Source organism: Natator depressus, chromosome 16 (assembly GCF_965152275.1).
Source record: "Natator depressus isolate rNatDep1 chromosome 16, rNatDep2.hap1, whole genome shotgun sequence".
In the NCBI taxonomy this organism is placed as follows: Eukaryota; Metazoa; Chordata; order Testudines; family Cheloniidae; genus Natator; species Natator depressus.
This window is the reverse complement of record NC_134249.1, coordinates 18,310,284-18,334,430: the sequence shown is the minus strand read 5'-3', so window position 1 is coordinate 18,334,430 and position 24,147 is coordinate 18,310,284. Positions and strand designations below refer to the sequence as shown.

General features: G+C 44.4%; 1 protein-coding gene across 2 annotated transcripts in view; it reads left to right on the top strand.

Moving 5' to 3' along the window:
* Positions 1-2,877: 2,877 nt before the first annotated feature.
* The window catches only part of VAV2 (vav guanine nucleotide exchange factor 2), a 312,388-nt gene continuing 291,118 nt past the window's right edge, over positions 2,878-24,147 (top strand). For both annotated transcript variants that reach the window (XM_074973337.1, XM_074973338.1), the window contains exon 1: positions 2,878-4,003. In XM_074973337.1, coding sequence (XP_074829438.1) covers positions 3,800-4,003 — 204 coding nt within the window. In that variant the 5' untranslated portion in view covers positions 2,878-3,799. The remainder of the gene's footprint in view (positions 4,004-24,147) is intronic.

Here is a 24,147-nt window from a genome sequence, read left to right as displayed (position 1 = left end):
TAGATAGGGAAGCACCTTGGGATGAAAAGCCAAAGTATTATTACAATTAATCTCTCCTTGAAGATAGTAATCTCTGTGGATAGGAAGGTAACAGTACGCTAGAAGCAATACAAATATTAACATTCTGTCTCCAGTAGAGGGCAGCAGATAAGCATCTGTCCATGAAACGCCTACAGCAGTTGGCTCAGTAACAAATTTAATGCCAGCTATCACTCCCAACAATGCCAATAGGCAGAGGGGAAGAAGGAGATCTATCACGGAATTGAACCCATTATTGAATAATTTATAGAGGCTGCTTCTCAGCTCAGGCACATGCAAACAGCACCTACCATCGGTGCATTTCTCCAGTGCTTTCCTTGAAATATTTTGGTGTCTCTTTTAAAACATAAATATAAAGTAGTAGCAAAGTATAGGGCAGGTATGCATTATTTTCTTTGGTTTGCCTTAACGGAGTTTAGCTGTTATCAAGATAACTCAGCTAGCAGCCATTTTTATGGTTGCAGAGATAGGTGAGAAACCAGCTTGGAGTATGCAGATGCTAGCTTTGCAGATGCAATGATTGCTCCTAAGTGTCCAGAAGCAAAGCACACTTTTTATATATACACTTTACATATATACATGTAATACACTGAGCTGTAGTCCTCCCCCTACAGAACTGATCTCATTAAGCCACACTGAGCCAAATGTATCCTTGGTGTAACATGATTCTTGCCCAAGTGGTGCTGTTCGAGCTCTAGCAGTGTGCCCGTGAAAACCATGACAAAGAACAAAAAGAACCGGAAAGCTGCTATAAGAAATCATGTTCCTGGGGAATTAGAAATTCCGCACTGTAGTCTACACAGCACGCGTTTGCCTACCCCCAGAGTGGGGTGTAGCTCTGAATATGAAATGTATTTACAAACTAATGTATATGTTGCTCCCTCATAGCCTTTAGTATGTCTATATTCTGCCAGGGTAGACCAGCTATCATTCACAGTCAGATCAAGAACATACCAGGAGCAGCCAGGTAACCGGTGTATTAGGCCTTAAGAAATTTGCTCTCAGGAATTAATAGTACAGCATTCTGAAGTGCTGTTCTTCTCCCCCTGTTGGATCACGCTGGAAGAAAAAGTCCTTCTTCTGTGTCTACATCTGAGAGGTTATCATTGCATTTCTCTGACAAGCGGGGGAAGAGTTCCTATTCATTTCACTATCAATGCCAAAGCTTCCATTTTTCCTGTAGAAACCATGGAAGGCCATTAAATGAGGGAGAAGCTCTCTGGGAAGGGGGACAAAACAGAATAAAAAAGGTTTGTCTAAACTGTGTTTGTCTGACTCGGGATGGGAGAGGGTGCAGAAGATTACAGGTGAAATTTAGAGGATGTCGCTAAGGAGTTTAAGGCTGAGAGTTCAGTTTTGTAATAAATAACTAGACCCTGGCTTTTAGAAGGGTTGCCATGAACATTGTTCAGAAGTTAATGAACACTTTTTGTTTGGGTTAAACATTTCCCTGCAGTATTTACAACCCAAAGATAAGATTAGAAGGACTTCGCCTCCTGGTTCCCTCACCGTCCTCAGTTTGACCTTGGGGAAGCCACTTGTGGCCAAATTTCCACAGGTCCCAGAGTGATGCTTACAGTCAGATGCTCAACACCAGTCAGCACCCCCGGTTCTGAGCTCTTTTGAAAATCTGACCACTTATTTTAGTCTCTAAATGGGAGCTGAGAACTTCTGAAAATCTGATCGCTCTCTGCTTCAGTTTCCCATCTGTAAAATGGGGATAATAACACTGCCTTCTTTCTCTTCCCAAGTGTAGCTGCAACGTCTAGCCTAATTGTGCCCTGATCTTGGTTGATGCCTCTAGGTCAGTAGTTCTCAACCTGTTTACCGTAATGGGTTAGGTATGCAGCTCTCTAAGCGTTATGTGGGTCACAGCCACACAATATATATATATATATTACCTGTATGGCCCTGAGGATGTCAAATGGGCTGCAGCTGTGTGCTGACTGGGCTACAAGCAGCCTGGGAGTTGCGAACCACTGCTCTCTAGATACTACTGTGATACAAATGAATAAGAAGTGACACTGACTGTAAACCAGAGCTGAAATCGACCAGCCAGTGTTTATTCTCCCAGGCTGAGTGAAGGGCAATATAAACACACCGCTAAACCAAAAACATGAATGGCAAAAAGTAAAGGTGATGAGTGAATAATCTAGGCCCCATGCAGCAAGGTACTTAAGCCTGGACTTAATTTGAAGGCACTGCCTGGAGACTATTGGCAGGCAGGGATCTGCAAGGGAGGGGAAGCGGTGTTAGGAGAGGAGGTGACGGGGGGGGAGGTGACTTCACTTGGCAGTATCTCTTTAAACGTTTCTATGGAAACATTGAACGCCAAAAAATATATAACTCATCAGCGCCAGGCCTGATCCTCTGTCCTACAAAATCAGTGCCAGCAGCTCCGGCCAGCCCCACGGGGCGGGAGAGACTCCCCCAAGTCAACCCGAGCCCCCCGGGCAGCGTGGCTCTGGCCCTGCCCCTGCCCAGGGCGGTCTGGAGGGGCCCCACCCGCGGCTGCCCCGTAACCCCCCTGCGCCAGGTTCCTCCTGCGGGGGAAGGAAGTTGAGCGGGGCGAGGGGAGGGGAGCTGCAGCGAGCTCCTCCTCCTCCTCCTCCTCCGCAGCCGGGCGGGCGATCGGAGCAGGCAGGGGACAGCTGCCGGCCCCCGGCCAGCCCCGGCAGGGGAGGAAGGGAAGCGGGGAGCAGCAGCTCCAGCGACACATTGTATCTCCGCGGCGCGTCGGCTTCTTTGTCTGCTTCCCGGCGCCCCCCCCCGCCCAGGGAGAGTTGCCGGATTGTAGCCCCCCCCCGTCTGCGCAGGGGGGTGGCTCTTTTGTTGCTGGGACAGCGCTGTCCGCGGATCCCCCTCCCCACACCCCTTCCTCAGGGGGAGGGCGAGAGAGGGGTGCCCCCCTGCGCCCCCGGCCAGCCCTGCCGCGGCCCGGCGCTCGGGGGTGCGAGGCGCTGCGCTGGCGTTCCCCGGAGAGAGGAGGCGGACGGGCGAGAGCAGCGAGGAGGGGCCGATTGTGATGATTTTGTAGCCTTGCCCAGCGCTGGGACGCAGCAGAGGGGAGCCCCAGGGCGGCGGGCCTCCCCTTTCGCCCCGGGTGGCGGGGCTTTGTTAGTTTGCCACGTGAACCCACTTCGGGAAGGCTGCAAACCGCTGGCGGGGAGCCCCAGACAAAGCCCCATCGAGACGAGGGCAGGGGAAGTCAAGCAACTCAAGGGGGGGGGGAAGGCTGGAGAGAGACAAGCGACCCTCCCCTGCGAGCAGCAGCCCCCTGAGGGGAGGGGGCAGGCGGGGATGGGCTTTTAGCCCCCCACGCCTGTGCCTCTCCTTTCCTGGCTTTAACCGGAGCTGGACGAGAGAGCCGAGCGTGCGTTGCGGGGGGAGAGATGCTGAAAGGAGCCGCTGAGCTGGGATCTACGGAGCGTTTTATAGGCAAGAAGTAAAGCTGCCAAAACCACGCCGGGGAGCGATTAAAAAAAGGAGTCTTGGAAGTCCCTCCCCCCGTGCCCGCCCCCGAAATGCTTCCTGCGTTGGCCGCACATCAAACTGGAAAGGAGCGATAGCACTTGACCATCTTGCAAGGGGAAGCTTCTCAACTCGCCCAGGAGCCTCCCAGTCGAAGGAGGAGGGACTGCTGCAAGCGGCTTGTGTGTGTCCTCAATGACAAGGGAGAGGGGACTGGAACCGTAGTTTTGGTCGCTGGCAACTCATCCAGGGCACCTTTTATTTGAAGGCTACATTTCTCTGCAGGACGATGGAGGAGTGGAGGCAGTGTGGCCGCTGGCTGATCGACTGCAAAGTTTTGCCCCCGAACCACAGGGTGGTCTGGCCCTCAGCTGTTGTGTTTGACCTGGCTCAGGCTTTGAGAGATGGAGTCTTGCTCTGCCAGCTGCTTCATAACCTGTCACCTGGATCTATTGATCTCAAGGACATCAATTTCAGGCCACAGATGTCACAGGTAAAGTGAAACAGACCGTATTGGAAGTAAACCAAGTATATTAGACACCCAGAAAATACTCCAGGTGGCGGTGATGCACACTGACACCCTTACTGGGGCACCATCAGCTTGAATCTAGTCTGTTTTTAAAAAAAAAAAACCAAAAAAACCACCCCCCTGCACTAAAAGTAGCTTCAGCTGCCCTTGAGTCCATCCCCACCTCTTGCTAACTGGTATGGCTCTAGAATCACATTTTTCTGTTTTTTAAAAGTATCTTTCCTTTGTTGCTGTATGACAGACCCACAGAAAGAGTGGAAAGGGTGAGTGTCTATAGGACATGGTGAATTATAGAAAAGTAAGCGAACTGGCAAAATGGAAGTATTCCACCTCCAGTCTCCCTTAGTTTGTAGTCCTCTTAGGTGTTGCCTGTAACAAACTGGTGTATAAAATGCAGGTGGCAGTGTTTTTGTTTTTAAGGTGACCGTGTCCCTTTAGTTTTGGTATTTGAGAGAATTGGATTTGGCTTCAAACACTGCCCTGGACATTTACTAGCCCAGAGACAAAATCTTGCCCACCTTCTACCATGATTTAAAAAACAAAACCAAACATGGTCTTACTCATCTGACAAAAATAAAAACAGTCTTCCCCTGGGTGAGAAGAATTCTACGAAGCTCTGTTAAATTCTGTTTTAAGCATGGCAAGATAGCATAGCTTCATCCCCCAGCTGGCAGCGCAGTCTGATGATAGGTCCCTACTTCTGTGCAGTCCCAATGTGAAGGGGATCCCTCAGGAGTTTGTGCTAGCAGATTGCATAGTAGGATTGGGGCCATAGGGTGTCATAACCCTATAAGATCCTTTTTAAGGCTCATCTGTTAAAGGGACACTGTCAAGTAGGCACAGGTCAAATTCTGCAATCAGATCAGCATGGGTGTACGCAGCTTTCCCCCAGAAAGGCCCCTGGGATTGTGCACAGGTGCAATGGTCCCGCTGCACGGCAAGATTGGATCTTGAGGTTTTCCAACTTGGAAAAAAAATTCTTACAAAAATGATCAGAATCAGAAATGTTTCCAAATTCTTTTTATGTTACTGAAAAGTGTGTTTTTGTTTTTTGTTTTTAAAACATTCCCTTTAGGATTTTACAATCCAAACATTTGTGGCATTTGCTCTAGAAGTGCATGGGAAACCAGAGAATGAAACTGACTAGAAACACAAATGAAGCTGGCTGTTCTGTCTATGCTGTCCACACTGAGCTAACTGTGGAAATAAACAAGTAGCCTGTATGTTGATGAGTAGATATTAAACATGTGGCCTATTCTAATAACCTTAGGTTGTACTGGTAACAAAGGCAAGGGAATGTTATTGGTAGCAAGGGTATCCCAGTTTGATATTTTTCCAAACATGAATTAAACTTGACAACTCTCAAAGATAAGTTTCAGAGTAACAGCCGTGTTAGTCTGTATTCACAAAAAGAAAAGGAGTACTTGTGGCACCTTAGAGACTAACCAATTTATCTGAGCATAAGCTTTCGTGAGCTACAGCTCACTTCATCGGATGCATACTGTGGAAAGTGTAGATCTTCTACACTTTCCACAGTATGCATCCGATGAAGTGAGCTGTAGCTCACGAAAGCTTATGCTCAAATAAATTGGTTAGTCTCAAAGATAAATAAGGGGTCATCTTGAGTCCTAAATGTATGCATTGCAATCATCCTCTCTATCCTAGGACTGCCTTTGCTTTTGTTCCATGAGTGGGTTTTACTAACGTTTTCTAGTAATGTTTTCAGCTCTTGTGACTTCTTGCCTATAGTAATTTGTATGTTTTAAGGAAATACTGAAGAATTTTGATTGAAAGTGTACAGTGCAATCAATAGTTTAAGTTCTTGGTGTTGAGTACAAACTTACTCCCAATTCTGCAAAGATTTAAGCACTTGCTTTAACTTTACACATGTTAGTAGTCCTGTTTAGGCAGATGAATAGTCCCATTCAGTTAAAGCTGACCACCTATGTAAGTCTTTCCTCGGGTAGAGTCCAAGGCCCTGATCCTGCAAACTGCTCTGTGTGGGGAGACCCATATAAGGAAGAATAAGACTGTGTAGGTCCTTGTGTTGGTAAACAGGACTCATCAGTTAAGCAAGTAAAGCCAAACATCGTGGTTTTCCCAAAATGTAACAACAAAGTGAGACTGCCCTTTTGGTGTTTCCGTTATAAACTGATCAAACTGCCTTTCTAAGAAGCTGATTTTGGTGTTTGATCTCTTCGTGATAGTTTATGTTTGGAGGAAACATCTAGTTGTGTAATGTAATGATCTGTGCATTCTTAGGACACCCCGAGGGTGACACTGTGCTTTCTTTTCTTTTAAGGAAACATTACAGCCCTCCAAGTGTATTTTCAGTTCCTGATCCACGGTGTATGGAATTCAGAGTTGGCCTAAAATGATTTACAGAGAGCTGAAATATAGCAGATCTCTTAGTGTTTGTAAAGGAACTTATTGACGCCTTAGTTCTTGCCGCTGTCTGCTTTGTGAGGCAAGGGCTATATATGAGTTAAATATATAGTCAGTAGCTGATTTTATTTTATTTTATTTTTAGAGCTATTGAGAACCTACTCCTCCTGATGAAATTACTGGAAGCTATGTGAATTTAGGATTTCTGGAAATTCAAGTAAAAATACACACAGCTGAATAAAATGGTCCTAGATTTTAGTACCCTTCTTTTCTAGTTGTACTTGCAAAGTATTCTTTAAAGCAAAAGCATTACGTTTTAAGATCTTTAAAATTGATAAGATTAGAAAACCTATAACTATGTGTAGGCTTAAATGTTACAAGGATGTCCATCTTACACAAAGGACTTGTAAACCATTTCCTCTTTCACTTAGGACCTGCTCCAAAGCCCTTTCCACTCACATCAGTGGATTTGGGGTTAGATGGTTACCTGCATGCAGGTACTAGTGATTCTCCAAAGGCAGCTGGTGGCTCCACAAAAAACCTACAAATAGATCAAGGGTCATCTTGCTCCTCTCCTTGCCCTGTTCTAGGGGTCTGTGAGGCTGTTGGAGGTAACAGGACTTTGACAAGAAAGGAAGGCTGTCCCAGTGGTTAGGGCACTAGCCTAGGAATCGGGAGACATGCTTAATTCCCTGCTCTGCCACAAACTTCCTCTGTGACGTGATCTTGGGCAAGTCACTTAGTCTCAGTTCTTCATCTGTACAATGGGCATAATAGCGCTGCCCTACCACACAAGGGTGTTGTGGGGGTAACTACATTATAGACTGAGGGGCTCAGATACTATTGCAATGGGGGCTATATACGATTAAATAAAGAAGGAACAGATCCTTCAAACGTTGCATTTGAAACACAGGGCATATTGGCCTAGTTAGGTCAGCAGTGTCTTTCTTTTTACAGAAGTTCTCCACTTCACCTTAAATGCTGGGGAGAGAGAAACTCATAGTAGACATGATGCAGGCAGGGTAATAGTTTGCCCTCGGTTTCACCTGCTCATCTTCAGTGATGTAAATAGGGTTACACAGGTGTGTAACGAGGCAGAATTTTGCCTGTGGTTAGAGTTCATTTCAAAGGCCAGCAGTGAAACGATGTCTTGGTGAAAAGGAAATGCTTTTTGATCCAGAGGATGCTGGTGTCTGTGACTTTCCCCTTCATGCTGATTAGCAGTGAAATTTATTTTACCTGCTGCCGTTAGAAGTATCCTGGAGAATGCACTGTGAAGTTGGTCTGTCAGGTCCTATCCTGAAACCAGAAAAAACAGCCTTGTAAAAGGCAACAAGGACTTGTTTGTGTTCTGTGCTGCTGAGAGGTTAGCTGAGGATTGCCTCGTACCGATACTATGCTGTACTTGCTGGACAAAGGAACCATGCGTAGCAGAAAGTCAGCTAGTTGGACCAGAGAAGCTTTGCTCCTTGATGCTGTGTGGAATTGGTGCCAGAGCATATTTATTCTGACTCTTTGTAAAAAGCCAGCTCTGCAAGCTGCTGTCTCAGGTTGGCTCATTCATGCTGCATCTCAGAGACTTCGGTTTGTTCCCTGATGCTGCTGGCCAGGGTAAGATTTGCCAGGACATTAGTCAACCCTAACTTTCTAGCTATGGCGTGCTAAGTAGAGGCCTCAATGGCCAGTGCTGTGTTCTGCACACCAGTGCAAGGCTGGCTTTGGTGAAACCTGACTTCTGCTAATGAATCCTATTGCTGCGGGAGCAAGCTCCAAAGTGGTGGAAAGTAAGAAAATGGCTTTAATCCCCTTCCCTCTCGTCCTTATTGATCTGTCCATTACAGCTATTGGATTTATTGGGATTTGAGTTCTGTCTTGCCATCAGGAAATCCAGCTGATGCAAGGGACATCCTCGTTTGCAAAGTGCACGCAGCTGCAGCAGCCCTGAGGTTGAAATCCTTCAGTCTCCTGTGTAGAATTCTATAGCAGACCTCCTTCATCATCCCTCCCTTGACTCTCCTCCCAAAACCCTTGGAGCCCTCTCTATGTCCTCCCCTGTGGCAATCTTTCCTGCCTCTATCGCTAATTTCCAGGCTCCTGGTTAGAGCGGTAGTTGTACACTACAGCTGGCTGCCTTGTATCCGTTGCTCTTTTCATAATTAAAACAAGGAGACGGGTTTTATTTTTCCCCTTGAAAGAAAACTGCTAGTTTTGAGTTTCGCATTTTTATTGCTGGTTAGATTTGCTTGTAATTTTGTTAAGTCTTTGACCCAAATACAGATTAAATAAATGCCTCTGCCCTGTGATCCAGCTTGGCAATTTTTCTCGGTTGTAACATCATTTGACTTCACTGGAGTTTGATTGCGGGTCAATTAATTTTCCCTGACAGGGAAACTTTGACTTGTACTCGTGCTGTTCCAAAGGCTAGTCAGAGGTGAGCTACCAAATCAAGCCCTAATTACACAGGGAGCTCTGTGTGGGCAAACATCTGTGCCAGCACAGAGCCCTAGTTACTTCAGTGCGGCTCTGGATCAGCTGTGTGGAGCCCCCTTGCCAGACAGGGACCTAGGTTTGGTTTTGATCCAAACTTTTCCATGGAGTATTTTGCAAACATTCTGATCTAATTAACCAGATTTGTAATTACCAACAGAACAAGCAGCTGTTTCTAAGAAGATCTTGCGTAATATCTGATACATCTTCTGTTGAAGGCTAGAGGTTCTACCCTGGTCTAATAGGTCTTTTTCATCTGTACTGAACTTTCAGGGACGAAGGGAATGTTTGGTGTCCTTCAAGAGGACAAGAACAAAAAACTAATCTATCTTGCCTTTGCTTCTGTCTAGAAGTTGCTTTTCTTATTCCATAGTTCGCTAATAATTGTAGTCAGGGCCGGACAGTTGTGATCTAGTGGCTTGGGCAGAGAGCCGGAAGTTGGAGAAACATGGGCTTGAATCCCAATTCTTCCACTGGCTTGCTGTTCAATCTTGGCAAGCCACTTCACCTCCTTGCACCTCACCTTCCCGTCTGTAAAATGGGACTAGTAATGCTTTTGTAAAACAACTTTGACCTATGGATGGAAAGCACTATATATCCACACCTCGTATCTTCATTATGAGTAAGTGAAATTAGCTGAACTACAGAAGCAGCTGATGTTCCTGATTTCGAAGAACATCCATTTGAATGGAAGAAGTTGAGAACGGTTGGCTGAGATTACATGCTACTACGTTGGTTGCTGTGTCCTTGGTAAGGAAATAGTCACTGCTTGTATTCCCCTGCAGGTGGGAGAGGGGGGTTCCAGATTCCTTGTCACCTAAGACTCGCCCGCTCCAGTAATTGCATCAGCAGAACGAATGTTGGGTGCTTGCTTTGTTAGCAGTTCAGCCGTTTTTTAGCAGCAGGCTACCACTTTGTGGGCTTTGATTAGAGAAAAAGAGGGTGTGTAAGCTACCATGACTTCAACCGTGTCTCTGCCTCTACTGCAGATAGCTTCTAATATGTGTTAGCTGCTCCTGGTTGACCCCAGCTCCTACTGGGACAGACTATGTCCAGCTAGGGTGATCCAACTGGTCTGTTCTTTCGTTAGCAAGATGTGATGCAGTGAGCAGGCAGTTCTGGAAAGAGATCTTTACTGATTTGCGTAGATGCCAGGGTTACCCGCTAAGAGGTCTGTGTTTGATAGCACTCTGGCCCACCTCAGACTCCTGAGCCACTGGTGTTGCACCAAACAAGATTCCTGCTGTCACCTATCCCTCTTTTTCCAGTTCCACTCAATCATACTACATATGTTAAGAGAAAAATCATAGTTAACCCAACGTCGGTCATGACTTCTTGTCCTAGCCAAGATAAGGCCGTTAGGGCTGGTGGTAGGGAATAATTGTTGGTTGCTCTAGAAGGCATGTAGGGAGAGTCAGTAAGCTTCATAGGATGCAGGAAGAACAGCATTTCAGGGGAGTGTACTGTGAAACAGGCCTATCCCTTAATTTATCAATTGGTGTCAGTTCTACTCTCAAGGCGGAGGTAACAATAATAAATACTGGGGGAAGACAATGAATCCTGCCTCTGCAGCATTTTCATACCATTCGCTGCCAGCATGTTAACCCTTCTTCTTCCAACAATTTTGTTTTAAAGCCGTTGGGTGGGTGGGGGGAGTCTGTCCAGAAAGTCCCGATCTCTTCATTTACATGCTCCCCATGCTCTGGTTTTGAACAAGATCATTGACTCAAGGACAACTGAGCTTGATGTTACCTGCCCTGGAAGGCAAACCACCCACCACCTTCCTGCCCCGGCAAACAGGTGGCTAGAGCTGGTGGGGCACTGGAATCTCTGTTCCATGGGAAATTCCAGCATTTTGAGCTGAAACGTTGCAATTTCCTGCATATTACAATGTTTTGTTTTGGGTCATTCCAAATATTTCGTTTCAGTAAAATTAACTTTATCAAAACGCTCTCTTCCCCCCCCCCCCACTTAATTATTGAAATGGACGTGTTCCCGCTTAATTATTGAAATGAACGTCTGTTTGGACAAATCAACGTTTTCTGTTGGAAAACTTGTGACCAGCTCTACTGGTTACGAACACAAATGGCAGCAGAGATGCCTGCCTTTTCGGTAACGGTCATGTTTCCATAACTCCTATGGCTTGTGTAGACTACAGAGTCTTGGGGGGGGGGGGGGGTGTATAGCTTTGCTGGCAGTGCCCCCTAGTGGAGATGCAGTATAAGCTAACAGGAGGAGTTTTTCTACCAGCATAGCTACACTCCTTCCCTGAGCAGCACTAGCTAAGCTGATAGAAGTGCTCTGCTGGTAACACAGTGTGGTGTAAAGGCCTGGAGATGCAGCCTGCCCCTTGTTCTGCTGTCCTTTCTCAGCCTTGTGTTCTCTTTACTCCTGTGTCCCTTGGTGTTGTGTTCCTTTCCCTGCCTGAATGCCACTTTCCAGGGTCAGGTCAAACACCAACAATTCTTTGTGCCTTTCACAAATGGGGGCCTTTTAAAAATACCTCACCTGGGACAGGTACCCTTCTCAAAAGGACTCGTCCCATCCATTTTAGGCCTCTCTTGTCCTTGAGTGAATTTCCTGATCTGCGGGGTGAATTCTGTTGAATAACACTGAGTTCCTGTCGGTAAAATCAGCCCCTTCTTGTAGGACAGAGGGAAATTTTAACTCTCCAGGACTGTAGTAGGTATTTTTGGCCTTACCTAGGAAATTATGACAAGAAAGCCAGCAAGAATATTTGGAGTCTTGATCTGATTTTGAGGTTTGATCATTTTTGCCAGCCTTTCAGGGAAAGCATATTTTGTCAGTGTTTCATGCTAAACTTTTTCCCCAAGTGCAATGATGAAACTTTGCTCAGTGTTCAGAGACCCTGCTTTCATGTACTTAAATATCTCCAGTGATCACATCAATGCCAGCTAATTATAGTCACGGCAATAAAGACATCTTTCTGTGGAAGTAAGTGCTCTGTGTCACTGATCATTATCCAAATGCATGTTCCACACTCATGTGCTGATTGCTTTAGCATATGTGTTTCCTTGCTGGGCTGTTATAGCTGCTAAGATGCTGAGGTCCATATATACACATAGGTGCTTGAGGGAGGTGGTAGGTTTGTGCACACTGGATGATCAGGCCCTCAATCTGCTGGGTATCCAAAACCCCATTGTGCTGTAGGCGCTCAGCTTGTTTGACAGTTAGGACCTTTACTTCTATTTTTGATGAATATATGTTAATTTTTGCCATGGCATAAAAAATCGCCTGGATACTAGAGACCGTTAAATCATATGGTGTGTGTTTAGGTGTCAATAATGGTTGGCCCATAAAAGTTTTTATATCTTAGAACATGTCCACATGTGTAGGTAATTAATTGTGGCCTGCGATGTGTAGTGGTTTGTTGCTCTTTAGTCCGCTGAGGCCCAGGGAATGTAATCCACATGATGAAACTATTGGCCATTTTTCTTTTGATAGGAAGACCAATAGACACCTGACTTTCCCCAGTAGATCAGAATAACCTGCTGTGTCCAGTGAACCATTGGAAAAACACACCACTCCTCTTCTATCTGGAAGACAGAAGTAAAATTATGTGATATCAAAGGCCTACTTATTGATGATCTAGGCATTCATTTGTTACGACAACTCAAAGTCGAGCAACTTACAAAAAAAAAATTCAGTACGTAGAAGATCAAGGCATGTCGGCACACTCAGCACTAGTAATTATTCACAAGGGTTTGGGACTTTAAGATGTTGCTTGAAAGCTTTATAGCTCCAGTGCTTGTAATGACTTTCACATGTCATATTAGTTGTTTAATATAACTCCACATTAGTACACCCTCATTGGCAGAATAGTTAAGATCGGTAGATTACAGAGAAGGATGGTGGTGGGTTTTTTTGTTTGTTTGTTTTTTTAAATAACCTATTGGCTTGCAGGAATTCCATAGACATTTAATGGGAAAGATGTTTGTATTGTATAGAACCTGGATACCCCAAAACGCTACATGCTATGCAGACATATGGTGAAAGAGCTGAGAGTTTGAAAGACCAGATGCAGCAGGTGCAGGATATCAGTAAACAGGGTTGTGGGGAAGAGGAACATAGAGCAGCAGTTGCATGAGCATGTTTTGCCTTGGCTGGAGCCGTGTACATTTCATAGGTGTAGTAGAGAGCAGATCGGTAGCAGTACTCTCAACTTGCCACCTGCCTTGCCCTGGTCAGCTGAATATTGGTGGATCAGTCTGTTTAAGAAGCGTATCTTTGACTCTGAGGGCTTGTCTACACTGCAGCTGCGGTGCTTAGGGAGGTGCTACCTACGTGCATGGGAGAGCTTCTCTCGTCAGCGTAGATACTCCATCTCCCTGACCGGCAATAACTATGGCGACCGTAGAAGCCCTCCTGGCGACCGAGCACTGTGTACACCAGGAGTTCAGTCGCTATGACTGCGTTGCTCGGGATGTGGATTTTCCACACCCCTGAGCGATGTATTGAACTGATATAAGCGGGCTGCGTAGGCCAAGTCTCAGTGTTTGGGTAGAGAATTGAACTTCTTCACTGGTACAGAAACCAAAGTGTGGGGTTTTTGTTGTTGTTTTTTCTCCAGAGTCTTCTGATCCATCTAGAACCTCAAGGTCTGTATAGCCCTTTTTTTTTTCGTTTGTTTTTTGTTACCTTCTGGCTTGCCCTTTCCTAGCCTTGCTGGTTTTCCCTCATGCTCTGCTTCTTACGGGTCAGTTCTGCTCCAAAAAATGATGGTAAAATAGTCTTATGTCCCCATGTTTTCTGCATCTCTGTGACTTCTAGTTCAGATGTGCTTGGGTTTACGTGGGGAAAAAGTGTTTTGTTTTGTTCTTGCCAAGTCTGCAGGCTCCACCTTGCGCCCAAGAACCGAGCTGAGTTCTTTCCTTCTCCTACATCGTATTATCACCAGGAATAAATAAGCTACATGCCAGGCGGTTCCCTGCCTCCACCACAAATGGTGCTCTCTGTGCCTGCAGCGAGGCTGCCCAGGTGGAACGCACTCACCCTGCAGCTGGAATGTAATAAAACAACTGTTGGCCGAGAAGGCCGAGGGAGTGAGCTGGATTCTGTCCGCTCTGTCAGCTCTGGGGCTAAGAGGAATAAAAGGTAGTAAAAACGGACTTGCTGACTTTAGTGACTCAAGAATGATTTAATTACCCACAGGAAACAGATCTCTGTGTAAGAAGATGCCTCTTTATTTATTTCTTTAACCTGGTTGCTCTTCAGGGGTAGGACTGTATTTTGAGGCCCTCTTCCAGCGCTTCATCCAGCTATAAAGAAGTTCTCTTGTCTGCCCTCCCTGACCATTATGGTGAAATCCTCCTGCTCTGGATGGCCATCTAATAATATTTCTAAGGAGAGAAAGTAATGTTGTTTCACAGTGCCTGCCCAATAACACTTGTGATACTTAACTTTTACTAGCTAGTTAGAGGGGGTGAGAAGTGAATCTGTGGCTAGCCTGGTGTATACGTGCATTGGAGTTAGAGTTACACAGCTAGGACCACGGTAACGCGCATGTGTGTACGTCACAATCCTGACCACTGCTCAGTGGCAAGTCGAGCTTGGGGTGAAGGAGCTTTGCGCTGGAGCTTAACATCAGATCAAGGCAGCAGGTGCCAGATTGTACAAAATGATCCATAGAATTTTACGGGTGCCAGGATCAGTATTTCTTGACAGTGACGCACACTTCACCTCGGTTCCTGCGTCGGTTCTTGAGGCCTTTGAGGAGGGACTGCATTCTGCTCTGTTACGTTGGTGTAAACCCAATCCGGTGACTACACTGAAATCAGGGGAATTACTCCAGATTTACATGTACGTAACCAAGGGCATGTTCTTGGGCCACAGATCATACACTTTTTTGCCTGCCCTTAAAAAACCCAAGAAAACAAAAGCCTCTTACATCGGCGCTTCTGTTTAGGCTTCAGGCTTTTCCCTTCAGTTTTTGTCCCCTTAATTTCCCACCCAAGCCTCCATCTAAATAAGCTCTCAAATATGCTAATCCAACACATGCCTGATTTCTTATCGCCTGCAGGCTTCTTCCTATGTGAGAACCCAGCATGCTGCCAAGAAACGGATTATAATGCTTAAAGCAGTGGGGTACTCGGAGATCTCTGGTGAAGCAGTGCTCTTCAGAGTAGGGTTGGAACTTCCATGGTGACCCTGGGTGGATCCTGTTGCAAATGACCTGGTGTAGGAATTTTGTTTCTGAACAAGGCACCTTTTATTAGTTTTTGGTGGACTGCAAGGCGCTTAAATAAGAAGGGTTAGGTCAAACTGCTCTGAAGATTGGTGGAGGCTGATAAGTAAAACAAGAGCATACCAGAAACATGGCAAGGTATTTTATAGGCTTTGTGTTAAGCTTGGGTTCACTTGGAGCAGGGATTTAACTCTTGGATTTGTATGAAGAATACAGAATATCTCCCCCAAACTTGTTAAATAACAGAATTAAACCTTTTATCCATAGGTTTTCTGGAGACTTTCAACTAAATCTCTTACTTAATTTGCGTTAAAATGAATTAAAAATTGGACCTTTGTGACCTTTTCTCCGAACTCTTTTGCTAACAAATGGCTGTCTTGTCATTCACGCTTTCCACATAGTTAAAACTCATTAAATGTTCATATAAATAACTTGGCCTATAATAAACCAAGTGTGAGTACAATATAGCTTGCACTAATTTTGGGATCTGCCGCTGAGCTGTCAAAATCCACGATCTACTTTATCTGGTCCCATTACTGTAGTATCTGAGCACTGCACAATTTATAATGTGTTTATCCTTGCAACACTGCTGTGAGGTAGGGAAGTTAAGGAGGATAAGGCTTGACTTGATTACAGTCTGTAAGTGTCTACATGGGGAGCAGATATTTAATAATGGGCCTGTCAATTTAGCAGAGAAAGGTATAACACGATCCAATGGCGGGCAACTGAATCTAAACAAATGCAGAGTGGAATGAGGTGAACATTTTTAACAGTGAGTGTGATTAACCATTGGAACAGTTTGCCAACAGTCATAGTAGATTCTCCATTGTTGGCCATTTTAAAATCAAGATGGGATGTTTCTCTAAAAGATCTGCTCTAGGAATTATTTTGGGGGCGGCTCTATGGTGTATGTAAGACAGGAGCTCATTGGATGATCACAATGGTCCCTTCTGGCTTTGGAATCTATGACTCTATTACTTTTTTGCGCCCGTTTTACAAGTGGGGAACAGAGCCATGGACAAACAAAGTCACTTGCCCAAGGTTACGTAGGGATTGGAGCGGATCAGGAATTGAGTCCAGCCTTCCCAAGTCCAAGGCCAGTGCCCTAACTGCTGGGCCATTCTCCCCTCCTCTCAGATGAAATATTTGAACTCTTCAAAGTTTTGAAATGAAACATAATTGAACTCTCCCTTGTTGCTTAACATCTGTTCCCCTTGAAACATTCCCTCTGCAATTGGTCTACTAAGTGTGTGTGGGGGGAGGGAAGGGGGGAATTTTTCTGTCCCTTTCTTGAAAGCAGCTTTTAATAGAAATCTCCATTTGACAGCTACAAACGCAGTATTAATCAAATGGCTTTTCTTAACATTACATTTCTCTTTAAAGAGAGCCCAGGAAAAGTCTGTTTCTAACAGAGACGATTTTTTTCTTCTGTTTTCTTTGGTTGCAGCTCAAGGTTATACTGCAACTGATGATGCAATACAACTGCAACCAATCTGAACCACCACTCCCCTCCCCGGTCTGTGTTAAATGGTGGCTTGCAACCTCAGATGTTTATAATACAGGGTCAGTGAGCACTGGGGCTCTTCCATGCAAGTCTATTGCTGTGCTAGACTGGTAGAGCGGATGGATGGGGGAAATAGGCGTTGAAGTACATAGATACACGGTTAATAAATTTTTGCCATTTAGGCAGTTGTCTTCTGGATTTTTTTTTTTTTTTACAGCGAGCATCATCTTTATCGCTGGTTTTGCAACAACTGATTCCCTTGGGTATCATCAACGTGTTTTCAGTGCAGTTTGATGCGCATGTGCACTGGTAGCCAATGTCCCACTACAGCAATGGTTCTCAACCAGGGCTACCCATAACCCTGGGGGTATGCGGAGATCTTCCAGGTGGGTACAGCAACTCATCGAGATATTTGCCTGGTTTTACAACAGGCTACGTAAAAAGCACTAGCGAAGTCCGTACAAACTAAAATTTCATACAGTGACTTGTTTCTACTGCTCTATACACTGAAATATAAGTACAATATTTATAAAAATTCATCATTTGGAATATAACTATATGGTAAAAGTGCAAGAGTCAGCAGTTGTTCAATAATTGTGCTGTGACACTTCTTTGTATTTTTATGTCTGTTTAAGTAAGTAGTTAAGTGAAGTGGAACTTGGGGGTACACAAGACAAATCAGACTCCTGAAAGGGGTACAGTAGTCTGGAAAGGTTGAGAGCCACTGCACTAAAGCATTGGGTTCTTCCACTGAATGGGGCTATAATCAAATGCCAGGCGCAGTAAGCGTTCTCCATCCCTAATCTGTCCTATAGGTATTTTGAGGTAGGACTGAAGACTTCACCTTCAGGAAAGGTCTGGTTTAGATCCAATCCTGGATTCATAATTCCCAGATTGGGCCCATCTATGTTAATTATAGGGATTAGCCAAGATCCCTACTACCTGTGAGTAGGGTGACCAGATGTCCCGATTTTTATAGGGACAGTCCCAATATTTGGGGCGTTTTCTTATATAGGCTCCTATTACCCCCCCCACCCCCTGTCCCAATTTTTCACACTTGCTATCTGGTCACCCTACCTGTGAGTGTTTCATGGATTGCCCAGTTTACTTCAAGGGAAACATACAGCAGGTAATCTAGAGACCACATACTTTGCTTCTGACTCGATCACTGAAGTCAGTGGCAGTTTTGCTGAACAAGGAATGTAGGTGCACAAGAACGCAGCGGTCAGGGCTTTCAGGGTAAAAGAAATTGAGGCAATTGGGTACAAGCAAGCATGTAGCTCATCTGTGTTGCTTCAGTTTAAGGTATTGAATTGCACAGAAAATAGCAACTTCTTACCATTTAAAAAAAAACACACCATCCTGTGGAATGCAGTTAAGAACTATATCCCCGCCATAGAATTCTGTAGGATCGCAAAAGACTTGTAGGCAGGCAGTTTGAAAACGAAGACGGTTTTAAAAGTAATTTCTAGAAATCCCTTTTGGTTTCAACCCTATTCAAATCTGTAGGATTTTCCCATAAGGATTCCCCCACATAGCCTTCCAAGGTACCAGCAAGATTTTCACCTCCCATCTTAAGCTTCTGCCAAGCAATGAAGCCAAAAGGGTGCTGGATTTTGTGATCTGGGAGAAAGTCCACTGGTGACTAGGCAGAGACCATGATGTCCCCTTGAAACCCACCAGGATTCCTCCACCAAGCACTTGAGGTCAAGTCTGGGCAGTTCCATGGATTGCAAAGCAAAGAGTGTACACTACGTTTTTTCCCTTAGTTGGCCAATAATTGACTGCTTGGGTCATGCAGGCTCAGTCTGCTTCCTCCTGGAAAGCCACCAGCCTGGAGTTGTCCTTGAGTTGGTGTTTCCTCGTGGGGCTGTGTACCAAATTTGCCCCACCAGCGGATTGTGCAATGTATTTCTGCTTGGAATTGGATAGTCTGGAGTCAGCCATTTCTTGCTGTGATGCCGCTGACTTGACTATTGCAGGGGTTGAGTTCTACACGGCTTTGTGGGTCTAGTCCACCTTCTACATTTTTATAATGGCTGCGCCTTGTTGTTCAGAGTTGTTAGCTGCACGTGGTTTGTCCTGGTCTGTACTGACAGCTGACCTGATGCTGAACTTAGCAAGTGTAGAGCAGGCTAAAAGAGGGGGTGAGATTTCATTCAAGCAGCCAGGCTCTGATTCAGCAAAGTACGGATTCACTTTAAGCCACTCCATTGGGACTTCAACATGTGCTTAAAAGTGACACACATGCTTAAGTGCTTGGTTGAATCGGGGCCTGCAATCCATCTGAAAACTGAATTCAGTTTGTGTTCGATTTTCTTGATGATGAAAATTTACCCTTTCCCTTCCAACGTCCTTTAGCACTGATGTTGGGGGAAAAATTGGCCCTTTATTGCGTTCATCTTTTGGTATATCTAGAAGTAGTTTAGCTGCTAAATGGAACATCTGGTATCTGAAAGAAGCTTAAGAGGGAGCAATATAGAGATATGGATTTAAAAAAAGAAAGAAAGCACTGAGAAGTAATTTGTGTTTACTGCTAACATGGAATTATTTGCCAAATCCGATAAACTCCCACATGGAAGGAAAGTATTTGGCCATATGGAGAACAACATACAGACAGGACTCTAGTTGCCAGGGGATTCAGTGTCCTCTCTCTCTTTTGTTGGAGGATATTTCATTTGAATGAAAATGATCAATGTCTCCTGGACTCTCTTGACGGTGAGGGGGTGGCTTCTCATTGGTTATTACAAGTGGTGCCTAAAGTATGCTCTTAAAGGGCCTGATCGCCATGAGGTGCTGAAATGCCTCAATTCTCATCAAAGACAATGGGATCCGAGGGTGGCTGGAAACGTGTAAGATCAGACTCGGAGGATCTGATTCAGTAAAACACTTAAACACATGCTGATATCCAGCTGAGGTTGATCAGACCCAGGCGCTTAAGTACGCAGCTGAATTGGCGCTAAGAAATCTTCAGTGGATAGTTGGGAATAGACCAGTGTGCCGAATCAAGTTTGATTCTACATTTTAAAAAGAAAGTTATTGCAATACCTTCTGTATTGTAATGCTAGTGAGTGGCCTTACTGAACAGATGACTCCTGAATTGCCTTGAAAATTTACACTGGATTGAAATATGATTTTATAAGCCGTTTTTGTTTTCTAAGCAAGCCAATCGGATAGTAAAATTTCATATTGACCCTCTAAATATGTCTAACTTCATTTGGTACCTCCAGTATACATAGCTGTGCTGGGCCTTGAGCTTCAGAGTGGAGATAAGGATCCATACTGCCCCAAAGTTTGGAAGTGCTTAGATCTAGGGATTTGGTTGGGGGGAGGTGGGTTTGCTGTCTCTAAATCCACCACAGCATTAGAACTGGGATTTTTGCAGGAGATGAAGAGGGTTAGGCACCTGCTTCTCTGAAAATCCCAGCCTAAATTTAAAAAGTGGGCCGAGAAGTGTGCAAAATAGCCCTGGAAAAGGAAAAAGTCATGCAGAATTTCAAGACTTTTTGCGTCTGCGGAACTGATCCTGCAAGCACTTGCTCATGGGAGTAATCCTCATCCAGTGATGCAATTTTTATTGCAAGTCACAAAATATTTGATGCTTTCCATAAAGCCCTAGTTCCTGGAGTCATGTGATATGAGAGAATCTTGGCTTATGGTGCATGTTTTTGTTTTGTTTTTTGTTTTTTTGTTTAAAGCCAGTTTCTAGCCCATATAGTTATGGAGAAAAGCATGAAAATGTGACCCCTTAAGGCTCCCAAACAGGAGGGCAAAGAAAAAGAACCCCAAATGTATTATTCCTTATCTTGAAAAGAATCCTGGAGATTGTAAAATCTCATGATTTTTGAGGCCTGATTCATAACTTTTGCATTGTTGGAGCTGGGAACACTGCCAAGGGGAATACTTGCTCGAGTAAGGATTACTCAGGTGAGTAAGGGCTCAATGGCTTCAGTCCTTAACCCTCAGTCCTGCTGTACACAATTCTTGGGCAGACCCCAGCACTTGTGCAGAGCCCAGTCGAATTCCATGGGCCTGTGTCTCGGTCGTCCACCCACATGGAACTCTCTTGCAGGGTCAGGGCCATAGTTATTGACTCATAGTGTGGTGTCTCTTTGCGTGCAGCTTTTCCAAGATATGTATGTTCTTTTATCCCTTGTCGAACAATCAAATAATCTGTTTTTGAGCAAGAAGAGCTTTCACATCAAAAACATATTAGAATTCAAATTGTTGCAGGCTTTGAGTGCAAAAAAAACCATGATGTCAAACTGAAAATCAATATTTTGGGGGCATGTAATGTGCTTCCCCCTCTTCCCACGCTCTACCCGCTGCCCTTGGAATGGTGCGATTTTTGCATGAGAACGTTCATGTCGTGAAATGTGAGTCTTGCACTGGTCTGCTGTGGTGCCTGCTCAGATTAGTCAGGACTGCATATTCTCAGGAAAATATCCACAAAACACCTGTCCCAATTAGTCTTCCTCCCCATGTCCCAGTGGATTCGCTGAATGTCTGATCTTTGTTTGCAAACCAACCGCTTGACACTGGAGAGAATGCGTGACATGTGCGTGAAACAGCCAAGAAACCAAACGGGAGCGTTGCCTTGCAGATCTGAAAATTGGAGCTGCTGGTTGCTCCAGTCTGAATTATTTACTCTAAGAAATTATCTCCCCCTCCCCAAATGTTAGCTACTGAATTGAACATGATTGGCGGAGGTAAATGAGATGAAGGTGGGATCTGATGTGCCCGTGCATGAGTGAGTAGATTTGTCCTTGATACATACACTGCCCTTCAGCAGGGTAATTTCGTAAATTTTTGTGTTCTGCACATTATAGCAATGCCAGGGTGGGAAAATGGGTTTTGGCTAAAGCTGGGAGAATAATTGTGTGGGAGTTTTTTTGTTTTGTTTATTTATTGCTAAACAAAAAAAATCACTTCAGGTCAACTCAAAACAACAATTTTTTGGTCTGTGGGTTTTTTTTTGCTGAATCGAAAACCCAAAAGTATTTCATTTTCGGTCAAACTGTTTTGTGTAGTTTCTGTTGCTTTCACCTTTTTCAGTTAAACTTCAGCTAACTTTTGAAACAAAGTCAATGTTTAATTTTGAAAATGTCAAAACAAAATATTTACTTTTTTGGGAATTCTCCGCCCTCTGCCCCTTCCCTCCCCCCCAGTTTTGGGAGCGAAAACTACTTGCTGAATTTGCAAATGGTTTTAGTTGACCCAAAACTGCATTTTTAAACTGAAAAATGCAGTTTGCTGGGAAAAAAAAATCACCCAGCTCCGGTTTTGGCCTGTCTCTAAATTTTCTGTTTTAAGAACATTTGATACAAATATCCTGTTGACGTTCTCTCTCACTGATCCAATAGCTGTGTTGGACATTAGCTTTGATATTTTTCTGTAAGTGTAACTTTTTGGATTTTTGATTCATGTGTTTTACAGGTGGAATTTTTCAAAAGCGCTCAGTGTTGCTCTAACTGGGCTCCCATAAAGCCGATGGGTAATGCTCCCATCAACTCCACAGAGAGCAAAGTTAGGGCAAGGCTGAGTACCTTTGAAAATTTCTCTCTAAATATGAATGTGGAATTTTTAGAAAGTTTTCAACACTTTTATATTCTCTGGTGGTGGAGTCATTCTTATACCAATTCCTGTTAAAACGCTGTTGCAGTTTTCATCCTGATTAGTGTATGAAAAACACTGAAAAAATTTGCGTGGTGGATTGCATGGCAGGGACAAAAATGAAATTTTTGAGGAAAAATTCAATTGAAAGTTCAATATTTTCCTAATTTTGACCAGCTCTTGGTGGTGGTGCTTACAGATCCTAACTGATACTGGGTTCCATGCCCACCAAAACTTACAAACTCAACATACATGACAGGCACAGGTTGGGAGAATGGTGAAGTGACTTGCCCAAGGTCACCCAGGAAATTTGTGTCTGAGTCGGGAACCCAGACCTTCTGATGCCAAACCTACTGCTTTCCCTTCAACTTTATCTTCTCGGATGCTGTGTTACATGGACTCATAGACTTTAAGGCCAGAAGGGACCATCTAGTCTGACCTCCTGCATGTCACAGGCCACAGAACCTCACCTACTCCTGCAGTAGGCCTCTAACCTCTGGCTGAGTTATTGAAGTCTTCAAATCATGGCTTAAAGCTTCAAGTTACAGAGAATTCACCATTTACACTAGTTCAAATAGTGACCCGTGCCCCATGCTGCAGAGGAAGGCAACCCCTCCCCCCCGGGTCCCTGTCATTCTGACCTGGGAAAATTCCTTCTCAACCCCAGATATGGCAATCGGTTAGACCCTGAGCATGTGGGCAAGACCCACCAGGCAGAAATGAAAGCAAAGTGTTTGCTGTGCCATCTAGAAAATCCTAGTCCTGCTAGAGGTACATCATTTTTACATAACAATTAAGATTCAATTAGGGTTTAGTTTCGGGCTGTGTTGCACTTCTCTGCCTTATCTAACCGCAACCTTTCCCCACAGAAGTCAATTCACTGAAGCTTAAAGTTTTACATTACGTATGATAAGAATTATATAGGATACATATAAGTGTTGCATCCGATGAAGTGAGCTGTAGCTCACGAAAGCTTATGCTCAAATAATTTGTTCGTCTCAAAGGTGCCACAAGTCCTCCTTTTCTTTTTGCGGATGCTCTGAAACATATGATAGGAATGTTAATGCTGATGGTACAATTATACTTCCTCGTGGGATTTTCAGGTATAATTTATCACCTAGTTTGCATGGCATTTGATTTCTTTGTATGATGAAATAATGTCCCCATGACAAACTATATTAAAGCAAGGAAGATTTAGGCTGAATAGCTTCACTGGAATAGGCTGAGTTTCTATGTAATGAAGCACTTGCTGAATGTACCACACTGTGCATATGGACACAGGGTATGTTTAAGCCAGTGCACTAGAAATCAGGAGATCTGTTATTCCCCTGGTATCCCACAGATTTCCTGTGTGATTTTTGGGTAAATCACCTAATCTCTCCGTTCCTCAGTTCCCCACCTGTAAAATGAGGATAATTCTTCCTTTGTCTTACTGTTTAGAATGCAAGTGTTTGTAGGGCACCTTGCACAGTAGGGTCCTGCTCTTAGCTGGGATTGTGCTAATATTACCAAGGCCCATAATATGTTCACTAACAGCATTGCAGTAAGCTTTCAGTAACTGTCACTTTTAAAACCTTGGCAAGCACATGTTTGTGAGTGCAGTTCATGCAGCTTTGTCTACACTACAAACGCTTCCTCGTGGGCGGTGTGAATTATTTATTTATTGGGGGTAAATTTCCCTAGTACAGGCAGCTGAGCTGTCCGTAAAAGGTGGACGTGAAGCATAATAAGAAAGCTTTAATGAGGCAACAATGTCCGCTTTGATAGAATATTCTTTTTAAAAGCCTGGTTCTTGCAGGAAGCGTTTTTAATTAGTTAGTTCCAGATTGTTGTGCCTTTCCTCCCATCCCTCCCGTTACTTTCCTCTTAATTATATTTGTTAACGTGTTTAATGGCTTTCCCTTCAGAAAACGT